At 53.1% G+C, this 12,956-nt stretch overlaps 4 protein-coding genes across 4 annotated transcripts; 2 read left to right on the forward strand and 2 right to left on the reverse strand.

Moving 5' to 3' along the window:
* The first annotated feature begins 722 nt into the window (after positions 1–722).
* On the forward strand, positions 723–1,478 carry BO94DRAFT_85381 (mediator of RNA polymerase II transcription subunit 31). Its single transcript, XM_025617708.1, has one exon. It carries the CDS (start codon positions 919–921, stop codon positions 1,372–1,374), a length of 456 nt encoding a protein of 151 aa, XP_025467105.1. The 5' UTR covers positions 723–918; the 3' UTR covers positions 1,375–1,478.
* Positions 1,479–2,517: 1,039 nt separating this feature from the next.
* BO94DRAFT_85385 (uncharacterized protein) lies at positions 2,518–6,232 on the forward strand. The gene is made up of 2 exons (XM_025617709.1): positions 2,518–2,837; positions 2,921–6,232. The coding sequence occupies exons 1-2, from the start codon at positions 2,623–2,625 to the stop codon at positions 6,117–6,119; spliced, it is 3,414 nt and encodes a 1,137-aa protein (XP_025467106.1). The 5' UTR covers positions 2,518–2,622; the 3' UTR covers positions 6,120–6,232.
* Positions 6,233–6,674: 442 nt separating this feature from the next.
* Positions 6,675–7,941, reverse strand: BO94DRAFT_85392 (palmitoyl-protein thioesterase family protein). The gene has a single exon (XM_025617710.1). The coding sequence runs from the start codon at positions 7,712–7,714 to the stop codon at positions 6,680–6,682; it is 1,035 nt and encodes a 344-aa protein (XP_025467107.1). The 5' UTR covers positions 7,715–7,941; the 3' UTR covers positions 6,675–6,679.
* Positions 7,942–8,020: 79 nt separating this feature from the next.
* Positions 8,021–9,800, reverse strand: BO94DRAFT_624706 (uncharacterized protein; the record flags this gene model as incomplete). The annotated part of the gene is made up of 2 exons (XM_025617238.1): positions 8,021–9,532; positions 9,606–9,800. The coding sequence occupies 2 exons, from the start codon at positions 9,798–9,800 to the stop codon at positions 8,147–8,149; spliced, it is 1,581 nt and encodes a 526-aa protein (XP_025467108.1). The 3' UTR covers positions 8,021–8,146.
* Positions 9,801–12,956: the final 3,156 nt, after the last annotated feature.

Raw genomic sequence — 12,956 nt, forward strand, 5'->3', positions numbered from 1 at the left:
AGAGAACAGCTCTGGCCAAGCCAAAGAATGCTAAAGATGTCATCGGATTGTAAAAGTGGGTATTTAGGTATGGGCCACCACTGCGTACGTTTCTGTCTTCGAGGGTTGTTTATATCAACATGGTCGTAAAGAACATTGATCAAACGAAACCGTAGGGCAGAGCGGCGATAAATTGGCGATCTCATTGCCGCGTCAGTCTCATATAGATAGCCCGATGGCGCTAGCTCATTGCAACGGTTGTTTGAGGTTGACTGATTGGGCATGCAACAATCCGATACCATTGGCTGATAGAGAAATGTGTTTGTCATTGCTTTGATGTAGTCCACCATCTCATCTCCATAGATTCTTGGAATCTAGACCTGGCTATTGTGTGACAGCTCAGGACCATGGATATGTAGAGGTAGCTGGGGGTAGGAAGGGATAATTCCACTGTTGGTTTCTCTCGTGCGACTGCTTTGCTGGCCTTTCATGTTGCCATCCCTGGTTCATCTTGGAGTTTGTTTTAGATGTAGGAACCTATATATATTACGGTATAGTCAAGAAGTGCCTCAACTGTGACTTTGCCGATGCCCCGCGAAGTGAGTCCTCAAAAGTTAGCCGACTATAGCAGGGAAATATGACGGAAGTAGATACCATACTCTGTACACAAAATCAAGTCCAGCTCGATCAAAGTGGCCGCTGGCTAATAGTGCTAGGTGGGGAGACACTAGTGGATATAGAAGTCATGATAATAATGGAGCTACCGACGGGGCGGGAGGTGCATCGTGAGTTGGTCTTGGCAACCTCTGGCAGATCGCGCCGTCTGTCTTGATTTCTCCGACTCACGCCAACATAAACCTCACCAACCATTCATTGCTCCTACAGCTCAGTCGCACCCCTCTGGTAACCAAGTCCTTCCAACGGCCTCTTCTGCGCGTCATGGAACCACTACCTTCCTCCGACCAACCGCAGCAGCCTCCGCCTCCGACTCTCACGAACCCGCGCTTTACCCTCGAGCTAGAATTCGTCTCCTCGCTCGCTAATCCCTACTACCTGTCCCACCTCGCCGTGACATACCCGAATCTGCTGGGGATCAACAAATCCGGTGATGATAGCGATGTAAACAATGAGTCCGTGGACCCTGACGCCAAAACATTTGCAGCCTATCTTGCCTACCTCTACTCCTACTGGAAGACGCCTGAATATGCCCAATTCCTGACTCATCCCGGTGCAACCCTGCGTGCGCTACGACTGCTCCAGGAGGAGACCTTCCGTCGCGACATTATTCGCCCCGACGTCATTGAGATGCTAGCGGGGACTGGTATCATCAGCGATCAAGGCGACACATCTGCGGAGACCGAAGAACAGGAGGGAGAACAAGCCAAGACAAGCTAGAGATCTCCTATTGATACTGGAAATAGCGGATGAACCGTGCTGTGCGTTGGGTGGTCGAGGAATGGTCCAATCCCTTTCAGGGACATCATGTTCGAGCCTCTGCCGTCTACACACTGATAGCGGAGAAAACTGGAGACACAAAACCAGCAGGTTTGCATTTAGCATGGAAATTATCTTCCATAAAGGGGTACATCGACTCGGGGCGGTTTATGCAGTTCTCATGCAGCCCAGGTGGTCCACGAGCACCCGAAAGTCATGTGTGACCGAGGTATCCCCTGATCGACCACGGTACCGACCAGCCATTGGAGCTTCCGGAATGGACATCGACAAGCACTCACGAAAGTCTTCGACGAAATTATTTGTGTCTAACTCAGATAGCCGAGCCATCTCGATCGAAAATTGAGGCTGAAGTCCTGAGCGGGCTGGCGCAAGAATAGGGACAACGGGAGCATGCGCACCACACAGAGAGAGAGAAAATTCGATGTGCAACTGGACCGGCATATTCGCAACTACCAGGTGTTTATTATATCAGTAGCCCGATATGCACTGTGTCCCTGATATTCTGCCTATGACGTTGCCGTGGGGTGGCATTAGGTTGCAGGGGAAAACTCTCCTAGGGAGTCTACTCTACTGTAGATTGAGCAGTCGAGCAGCGCCAATCGATCTATCCGAGACCAGATGCCATACCAAAGGCTCCTGTAGAAAAATATAAGTGTAGAGAGCCTTCCATGGGCCCTGGATGGGACCCGGGGGTCAGCGACCGCCCAGCCAGACTGACGCGGCCGGAGCGGCGCCAGGCTGAATTTCCCGACCTGGCCGTGATCTCGCCGCGGCAACCCAAAACACTAACTTATCGCCATCCGCCAGGGAACCGGAGGGCGACTTTTCGCTTCTGCCTCGCTTGCCAGCCTCCACGCTTCATAGCGTATTCGTACTGCCCACCGCCCTTTTGCTCAGCTGGATGCCAGTATCTCCGATGGATCTACCCCACCCGTGGTGATTACAGCCGACCTGGAAGCGTTCTCCTTTCTCCTTAAACCACGTTGATCGTTTTACCTTACCCGGCCAAGGCTTCAGTGACGTGACACCAACTCCCTCATGGTTCATTTTGGTAGAAGATCCTTGACGAGTCATTGAAAATTGGTCTTCAGGTGACTGCTCTGGCCATCAGACCTGCGCCTTTTCCTTTCTTGTCGAAACCTGCTGGATACTGCGATCATTGGGTAATCGCCCTGCATCTCCTTGCCAATGGAGGGCGTCCGCCAGTCGTGCCGGCCAAAGCATCAGGTCTTGGTCCTGAAATGCTACCCACAATATCAGAAGGGCATTCCGGAAGTCAAACCGAATCCCAGTGAACTTTCTTATCTGCTCTACTATGCGAGCACTCGTCGCAGCAAGCTGACCAAGGTTGGCGCTTTCCTGGAGAAGCGGGCTGCCCGGGATGTCTGGCGCCGCAAGATCGGGTACGTTGCCATGGAACAGAGATATAGGGCCATATGTGATTCGTGCGGAAACTACTTGGCTGGCTTGCTGACTTGTTGTATAGCAATGTACAGGTGACCCTTCAAATCCTCACTGCGCTTATCGAGAAAGTTCCCCGCGACCTCCCCATTTACGCCCGATCGGTGTTGACCGTGATCGAAACGGTCCTGCGCTCCCGTGATATTACTATTGTCGAGGATTCGATCGCGACCTTTGAGACTTTCTGCCGCCATCAGGATATGGCGGCGCTGTCGGCGGAACAGGACTTTGCGACTCAGTACCGCGAAGTTGTGCGGACCTATGCCAGCTTTGCTGAGGTTGATCCCATTCAGTTGGACCCTGCTGCTAGCGGCCCATTGGCGATACGGTGGAGGAACGCGGGACTACGTGCGATCAAGGGCGTGGTTAGTTCTGAGGCGGGCTTGGCTGCTGATGGCGGGGATTCGCTGAGGATCATCTTGCCCGTCATTTTGGAGAACCTGTGTAAAGGCGAGGAGGATATGCTTGCATACCTGGAAAACCAGCTTCTGGAATCGGAAAAGAGCGGCGAAGCAGACCTCGCGCACCGCCGGCGAGTTAGCAACGCGACCGTTCAGACCGTCGACACCGTGAATGGCGACCCAGCATTGGCTTCTCAATCCGCGGCCGATGCAGACAAGAAAGCGGAAATGGATGTGAGACTTCTCGCACTCCGCTGCCTCGAGCGCATTGTTGTCACCGGAAGCAGTCGCGGCCAGATCCGCGTGACGACCAAAATTGTATTGGATTTCATACTCCGCAGAAACCGAGCCACCAATATGGGCTTGTCTCTCGACTCGAGGGACAATTGGGCTACATCGTTGATCGAGCTGGTCGCCAAATGGTGTCCGGTGCAGGTCCGTTTCATCATCCTGGTAGCTGCCATGGAGCTCCTGTTCGACATGACGCCGAGAGAAGAGGCCCTAGATGAGCCTTTTACCGTTGTCTACATGATTGACTGGCTGCTTAAATCACCGGTGAATATGATTGGACTGAGCGTGATTGATATCCTTCTGGGTCTCTTGCAGCACATGTCGTTTTTGCTGCCGCCCGCGGGGACGGAAAAGCCAACCGAACCATCTGCGAAGAGACGAGAATTGCTAGCTCTCTTTCAGAAGTGCATTGGTGACCTCACAACACACATCTATTACGGGGACCAAGTTGTGGACATGATCCGAGTGATTCTGACTCGGATCAAGCCTTCGTCCAACGAGCAACCTGCGCAATTTCAAGCTGATTCTCCCGGTGCCGGCTCACAGACCGGAAGTCTTTCTGGGGAGTCCAGCGCGGTGGTGTTTTCGTCAGCTGGCGGAAGGGTTGCCGCTCTGAGAGCCATCAAGAACGTTCTCCTGGTCGCGAATTCCCGCAAACCCTCCGCTGTGCCCGGCGTGGAGTCCAGGAACCACGTGGGAATCTACGTCTGGGAAGGGACCCAGTGGTTGTTGCAGGAGCGTCAAAGTGATGTGCGTTACGCATACGCCGATGCGTTACTGTCCTGGTTGAAACTCGAGACGAACCAGACCGACCTGATGGTCAAGGACAAGTACGCGAAACCCTCAAGCCCGAAGCGGGAGCCAACGGATCCTGGCGAAAGGCCTGGAAAGCGATCTGTTTCGGCGGCCGTGCAGAGAGAGAAGGCCGCAATCGCAGCGCAGTCCAACTTCCTCCGCATGCTCCATCTGACTCTCTACGACATTGCGCTCGAGAATCCTACACGCGTGTCCGAAATTCGGTTCCTCCACTTGATCTTGACGAATTTGGTGGAGAAACTCGGCGTCAACGCCGCGCGATTCGGGCTTCCGATGGTGCTGAAGCTTCAAGACGACATGAGCAGCGTTCAAAGCTTGGCATCCGGGCCTGCTAAGGTGAACATCGGAAGCCTGGTGTATGGGTATCTGTGGGCCTTGTCTGAGCGATTCGAGCTGGAATCCTCGCCGGCGGGCCTGGCTATTCAAGACGAAATCTTGAAAAGACAGAAGCTTGGTCTTTGGCTTGACCATATCCGCTTGCCGGCAGCAGATCTCGATCATATCCTACAAGGCGGCGAATCTCATGCTATGGCCGATAGCGCCAAGAACGCAGACCAGATTATCCCATTCACGAACGATATTGAGCCCCTTGTCCGGGGTATTGAACACGCGTACAACCAGGCTGCGCTCTCCTCTGCACACAGTCCCCCGGGCTCCCCATCACGCAGCTTGACCATGCCCGTTCAGGGACATGGATCGATTTCTTCCCAGCACAACCATCTTCTGCCACCCCTCGTTAGGGAGCAGATGCTCTCGGCATGGTCCCGAGAATCATGCCTGGCCGCTGCGGAGCGCGAGAAGACCGAAGCACTGTCTCTTTATGGTTCTAGGGCTGGGGCATCGGCGATGCGCAGCCATGTCTACCTCAATGGGGCGGAGAATAGCTCACCTTCGAACAGCTCACCTACCTCCGCACAACAAAGTGCAGCCGGCCTGCACAATGCGCGTCGGATGAGTGTCCCTGAATCCGCCAGGACACAGGTTCATGGCGCCACTAGAGAGTCTCCTGTCCACGTTAATGACCTGCGGCGCGTTCTTTCGATCAATGATCAGGACAAGATGCGACGACTGAGTCCGTTGCGCGGTCGCCTGGATGCATCCAACCGCAGCGTTATCTCGTCTAGTAGCGAGAGCATGGTCAGCGGTTATTCCTTGTCCGAGATCGACGGAGATGGTGCATCGATACGGCCCCAGTCCACTCGGGACGGACATGTAGATGCAGACGGCACGGTGACTCCCAGAGCTTCCTCCCTGGCTTTCTCAGAGAATGGACAGGCCTACTACATGGCCGACGACATTCCACCCGTGCCACCAATTCCCCCATCTTTGTCAATCTCCGCCGGTGACTCGCAGCGCTCTCTGGCCTCTGACCGACCATCCACTGCCCCCGGGCCACGTCGGCTACCGATAGCGAACGGCAAGCCAGGCACACCTGCCGCGCCTCACCATGGCAAGTCCCTCAGCAAGCACAAGAGTCGGTCAAGCACAGGACTCGCAGCCGCAGCAGCTGACGGCGATTACCCGAGAAGCCATGGGTATGACGGAGTGCCCGACATGGGCGATTTCGACAGTGCTCAGCGACGAGACGTGCAGAACCTGCTAAACGGGTTCCTGTCGCCGGCGCATGCAGAGTCGCGCAATGGCACCAGCACCGGCCGGCCCCGTGGTGCCAGCCGACGAGGCGTGACCGGTGGAATCGGACGTCCACCTTATTAAAAACATTCTTTACTTTCATCACCCACTTCATCCACCTTCATTCTTCATTTCATTTCATTCCGTCTTCTCTTCCTTTCCCGAGGTCTTTCAATACAGGTTCGAGTCATGATTTCGAGACCCATGATATATCCACCACCTTCCTTGATTAGTTTGTTTGTTCCCTGTATCATTCACTCCCGTTCCACTCTCTGTGCTAACTGCACTGCCCGGTTTCCTTTGTGTCCTTATGTCATTTCAGGATGGTCCGTGGATCATGGCGATAGAGCTGTACTGTGTACACTGCATGAGGTGTTTGTATTTCTTTGTTGTTGTTTGCGTTGATTTGTTGGATATTATGTCAATTACATTACATTATATGCCTGTTGTTGATTGTTTCTGGTGGTTCTGATCCATCGATTATGTAGTATCTCATAGTGTATGTTAATATCACTACTTTCACCATTGTTACTACTACAATTGAAGTAAGACGAACAATAGGGTATATCGTATAAAGAATCACACTGACACTAACAACACAGCAAGAACACCCCTAATCAAAACAACGAACAACAAACACCCATCTAATAGTTCCCCCCCTGCACGCCCAAAACCCTCCTCCCCACGCCCCCCTCATCAAACTCCACCTCCACATCCCCAAACCACTCCTCAAAAATCCCCTCCAACTCCCCCTCCCCAACATCCATATGTCCCCCCTCTAGCGTCCGAAACACCAATCCCCCCCGTTCATCCAACCCCCTCAACCCCAACCAATCCTGCTTATAAACCTCCCTATCCCTCAACCCCACGACACCACCCTGCCCATCCACCTCCGCAAACCAACTCGACTCCTTCGGATGCACCATCTTATCCGCCCCAAACATATACATGACGAACTTATTCAGCTTGCCCAGATTCTCCTTATACGTTGCATTTTTCACCGCCCGCTCATTATTAATATCCGCAAGGAAGTTACTATTCGCGAGATATTCCTCCATTTCAGCCTCGCTGGACGGATCCCGGAAATACTGCGCGGGGATCAACCGGCCCTGAACGAAGGGTGACCATCGGCCTGAGCGAAGCAGGGCTTCGGATCCCCGACAGATGAGATCCGTCCATTCGCAGGCTTGGAATTGGGAGATGCCGTTGTGTTGGCTGCCGAGGGTGATGAGGTTGTGGACGGGGGGATTGTTGCACCGTTCGATGTAGCCGCGGAGGAATTGGCCGCCTTGGGAGAAGCCCAGGGCGTTGATGGCGGGGGCGGTGCTGAGGATTGGGTCGGAGGCGAGTTGAGCGCAGACTTGGGTGATTTGGGTCGTGAGGTTGCCGAGGAAGGTGGCTTGACGGTCGGCGCTGCTGGAGGGGGAGAGGTGGATTAGGTGGGTGTAGGTGCCTGGGTTGGTTTTCTCGGCCAGAGTTATTAGGGATTGGAGGGATGGGTTGAGGTAGTTGTCGCCGAGGCCGTGCCAGATTACCAAGGGGAGTGGGCGGAGTTCGCTGGTGGTGTTTGTGGTTGGTGGTGGTGATGGTGTTGTTTGGAAGGGTGTTTGGGAGGTTGGGTGGGTGGTGGCGGTGAGGGGGAGGGCGAGGAGCGTGAGGAGCGGTGGTAAGGGGCGCATTTTTTGGAGGGCTGTTGTGGGTTGTAGGTGAGATGGAGGTGTGGATGTGGTTGAGGTTGAGGTTGAGGTTGATTGGGATGGGGAGGTTGGAGACGGAGGTATAGGTACTGACTGGGACTGGGACGGGGAACCGCGGAGGAGTGTGGAGTGGTGTCACGTTGTCCGTGCCTGACGTAAGATCGGCATGTGACCAGGTACAGCGCTAGACTGCTCTGGTCCGGGTTGCTGCCTGGGGCTTTTGCTGGTCTTATCTTTGAGAGGAGTGTGTACAGGGATGCTCTTTGATAAGCTGTTGTTAAGTTGCACCTCTTGTTAGGCGTACTGTAGTATATCTGTACGACAACGCTGTATACGTAGAATAGGACGATATATCGAAGGATGCTTGAGCAAAGGCTACATCACATCGTAGTACAACCAAATCGGCTCTCGTGTCTAGTCTCTGCGTCTGGAGGTAGGCCGGAGATATTCTCGGGAACATTTTTGTGGCTGCATCCCAGTATTTGTCAAAAAGACCCGATTTCCTGCGGCTACGCGAGCCTGGTCGATATAGATCCCTGCCCTCGGTGGGATGATGGGTTTGAACACGAGCGCATTCGGTGACATTGCAAAGCTGTCGGTCCGAAATGTATTGCCTTGACCTGCACCAGAAGCGACAGGAGATGTAAAGTTCGGTTCAGCTCGTCTATCTCTATAGCAGTCCACGTTTCCGGCGATTCGGTCGCCATCAAGGATGGCCGACTGGCCATACAATTTCACCGGAGATGCGGATTGCTGCGCCATTGTGCTTAGCTGGGACAATCCATCTTCATGGAATTTAGGGCCACATGGCCTAGAACCAAGCCCTTTATCTACCCTCGATATAGGTCGTTGGATGTTGTAGGGCGGCTCTGAGAGCCAACCATAGCCAGAGTGATTCAAGGTCGACGATGTGCCTGTAGACTCGTGCGTAGTCCTATGACTACTGCTATCGAACACCGGTGATGATCTCTCAAGATGGAGAGTACTCTCGAACTGCTGACGGGCACCATACCTGTCTGCTCCCATAGATGCATTGCAAATATTCAATTTCCCCTCTTGTTCAGCGAGAATCTGATCGTCTATTGTGAATCGTCTTCTGATAGGAGTTCTTAATGACACATCGGAGCTGCAGTCTGAGTGCAGCGATTCCAATTCTATATCTCGGGACTCGTCTTCGTTCCTGGATTCGTCGGTCAAATATGCCGAGCCCAGGATGGAATCATCGAGGGAAGACAGCCTCCTGGTGGGAGATGAGCAGAGAAGCGAGACGCTTGAGGATCTCAGTATCCAAGATCTGTCATCGAATGGGTTTCTTCCGTCAACATAAGGACGGTCAGATTCCTGCATGAAAGGAGTTTCTTTTGCGGGAGTGGCCTCTTCGCAGTCTAGGAGCATCGACTGCGAGGAGACGTTAGCCGGAAGGCTGCGATTTGTTATCGAACGGTCAGCTCCAGCAGGCCTCCCATTTATCCTTATATCCAGGTTCGGGATGGTTTCTATATCGGACACGGCATCTTCGCTAAGCCTTGTGTTGCGGGCAATATTTGGGCGCGAGTCGGACGACCTCAACCTCTCGCGGTCGTCATCCGTTATTCTCCGTCGCCTCCCGAATTTCCGTAGCGCTTCTGCTGGAGGGAACAGCACCTTCAGTGGACGCGCTGCTGCAACGGATGCCCAGTCAGACTTTTCTAGTAGCCTGCGTTTGATGGTATCCAAGCGCCGAGCTGCCTGTGAGGGCTCATGTGTGGCTGGTGCGATATTTGGGTTACCGGAGTAAGAGCGGGAGGATGTATTGCGAGACTTGATCAGAGGTTAGCTAGCAATTAGCCAGAGAGCGTAGATGAAAATTGAGTCTCCCAAAGAGACATTATACTTGTTGGTCTGAATTCTGGCGCGACTCATCACTTGGGTCAGAGCCTCTGACTCGATTCTCTTTGAGAGGACTGGGAGCTTTGAATAGTGTCGTGAAAAGTCCCTTTGCGGCTGATCTCGGCTCTTTAAAATGCTGTTTCTTGTTTTTCGCGTGGATGTCGGAATGTCGCCGAAGACGACCTCCTGTCCAGTTCATAGTGTTTCCAACTCTGTGATATTGACATGGCAGGCTGATGATCGTCAGCAGAGATGTAAGGCGGAGAGGGTGAGATGCCTGCGGTAAGTACAACAGAAGAGAAGTCTCTGTCATGTGATGGCAGTTGGATGCGGAGGCAAATAATGTTACACCCTCAATCAAGCTTACGGTATCACCTCACTACAAGTGTCGTCCTGAAATGAGATGTGACCATGAAAAAGGCACCACGCCAATTGAACTCAAATTGGGTTCTACCCATAGAGAATTTCAGCTAGTATGCGTGGATTCTGGATAGTCTGGTGCAATTAGTTGTGATAGCATCGAGCACCTTTGAAGCAGCATGTTCTCAGCAATTGAGAGGCAAGGAGCAAGTGGTTGGCCTCAGAATGGGTTGAATGCTACCGAGTCCACTCGCCAAGCGAGCATAGATTATGCTATATTAATTGTGCGCAAGACGAATTGAACAGCTTACCACATGAGGTATGGTGAAGTCTCATCACTAGCATCGTTCGGCCTCGTCTAAGCAAGTCATATGGAAACGGCTCGGGCCGGACGACGACCCAGCTCACCTTTAAGCTCACTAGTTTAGCTTCATGTCGAGCGGATCACTGAACCTCGGCTCGGTGGCTATGCTGTGCAAACCATGCAAAGACGTCACGTGAATTACTCGCTTCGGCGGATCTTAAATTATCTTCCCACATGCAAAACCCTTTCTCCTTTCCCACCACTCAACGACAACGGATTCGCCAGAGCAGCAACGACGGTGCCTGCATCATCTCATTTGCTTGCGTTCGAACTGGCATGACGGGCTCATTGGCCTTGCCTTGATGTAGGCGGGCTCCTGAAACTGTTTCGTGTCAGCAGCGCGACCAGCTGGCAGCCTCGTAGTACAGGCCCCTGGCGAGGCCTGCGCGTTTTCTTTTTTTTCTATTTTCGCATCGGATTACCCCTTTTCTGAGCTATTTTCATTATCATCAAGGTAAGCGCATCACTTTCCATTCCCCCTTTTCCGCATGGGTGTCACGGGGACCTCCTGTCCTTGATGATGAACACCATACCTTAAAGCATAGTTCACCTGAGATCTTCGGATTGCTGAACGAAAACTGTATACCATCTTTCACCTTTATCTGATACACACCCATTCTTGCGTCATTGTCTGCTTTTGATTTGGAATCATTCTTACTGGTTCGTCGCTGACATTGCATGCTCCAAGATTACTAGGCAACCGCAGCGAAGCACGGAGTAGACCGGATGACTTTTTTATTTTTATCAATATTATAGAGCGCGATTTGAAATTAGTATTGTGATGAATCCAATCCCGAATAATGATGACCACCTTATTCTGAGACAAGCGTAAAAAGAAACTGGCTCTGGCCCGCGCCGACGAGTCGAAACTTCCCGGGCGTCCCGTAATTAAATGATCCCATTGCTGCCCAACTTCCCGCGGTGCCAATCTCCTGCTGTGGATGGCGGCCGGAGTGCAGCTGTCAACCGTCAAGCTGTCGAGGGATGTAGGTCCTCATCATCATGAAACGTAGCAACACATCTCCAAACTGTACCTTTGACCCCTCCCCCTCCTTTCCTGCAGCGACATTGGGCGAGGCGAGGTGCAGTGGTGGGAATCACGCTGCCCCGGGGGAATGAGGGGCAATCGACACTACTTACTTCTCGTGTGTTTGCGTGCAGTAGTCGCGACAAGCGGGATCCCTGTTCCGCGCGAGAAGGAGGGCTTTGACGTGTTGGCATCGCAGCCAAACGATGACCCTCCCAGAGGACCGAGAGTTGGCGACTTTCACGAGGGAAAGCGGGGCCGCCGAAGAAAGGCCGCTGATTGATCCGCCGGGCCCCACCGGGCGGCGCTGAATGGCTGTGGGCCGTCGATAGCCCTGCACGCGACAAACCACGGGGGAACAAGATGGAATCCCTCGGCGCCAATCATTGCATTTTGGCATCTGGTGAGCGGAGGGGCTGCTCTGCCGGTGATGCAAGACTGCAGCCCATTTCCTGCTCGTCCGCCAATCATCCCTGCCGGACGAGTGGAGAGCGGTTGACTCCCGCCTCACCGCTATATTGAGCAATTGCCCGGGTGGTGCCGTTGCAAATGATACATCCACCCGCGGCCACGTCAAGCCGGAACGATGGGCGACTACTGGGATTCATTGGTAGATAGTGCACGAACAACACCACCGCCATGTCTCGCAGGGCCAAATCATCATGCTCGACGGTGCCAGTGAGGCAGCCGGCTGCAGCAGCATGCACGTCCGGCACACGCTTGGACGCACTGTGTGCTCCGAGGGCCCCCACGCCCGGCCTCCTGAACGAGCGCGCCAGCCTGCTCCGTTGCCTCTAAAAGGCCCGTCTTTCCCCTCCAGATGGAATTCTTCTCGACCTTTCCTATTCATCTCACACCAGACTCAATCAAGCAACCCGGCCTATCCATTTAGATACCCAACGATCGATACCCCCCTCTTCCTTCTCGATTCCTCTACTCCACAGCCAATCCAAACCTCCTCCTTACCCACTCTCTCACATCTCTCACATCTCACACACTCATCACACACACACACACACACATACTTGTGCTAGATTTGTCACAGTCAAATCAGCTTGCTTACTCTCCATATCCACTTGCTTCCTTTCTTCTGCTCTACAAGTGTCCAATCCGTGGATCTTGGGAAAAAAGAAAAGAATCTCTCCCCTGGCTAGAACAAACAAACAACCCTTGAATCTCCGCTGGAACCCAGTCCGTATCCTGGATAGGATTTGCTTGCCTTGTTTTGTTTTTCGCTCCACTCCCAGGCTTTTCGTCTGAGCATACGGCAACAGATAACAGGTAGACCCCTCATTACTCTCCTTGTGTTTGCTTGCTTTGCTTGTTTGCTTCTTCCTTCTTTCCCTCGCGATTGTTGCATTTCGAAAGTCACCCATGGATCCCATTTATCGACCATCACTTCGACAATTGCATCGCTAGAGGACACCTGGACTCTTGAATCTTATTGCTTCTGCCGGATTCTCCCCGTCACACGACGGATTCACGCAAACATTGACCGTGGAATTCATTTGACGTCCACAGCAGCCGCTGTGTGACTGGACACTCTGAGTGTTGTTTAATGTGGCACACTCGCCATCGATTACCCCTGGACTATCCTTCTTCTG

Source organism: Aspergillus sclerotioniger (assembly GCF_003184525.1).
Source record: "Aspergillus sclerotioniger CBS 115572 chromosome Unknown BO94scaffold_15, whole genome shotgun sequence".
NCBI classification, from domain to species: Eukaryota; Fungi; Ascomycota; class Eurotiomycetes; order Eurotiales; family Aspergillaceae; genus Aspergillus; species Aspergillus sclerotioniger.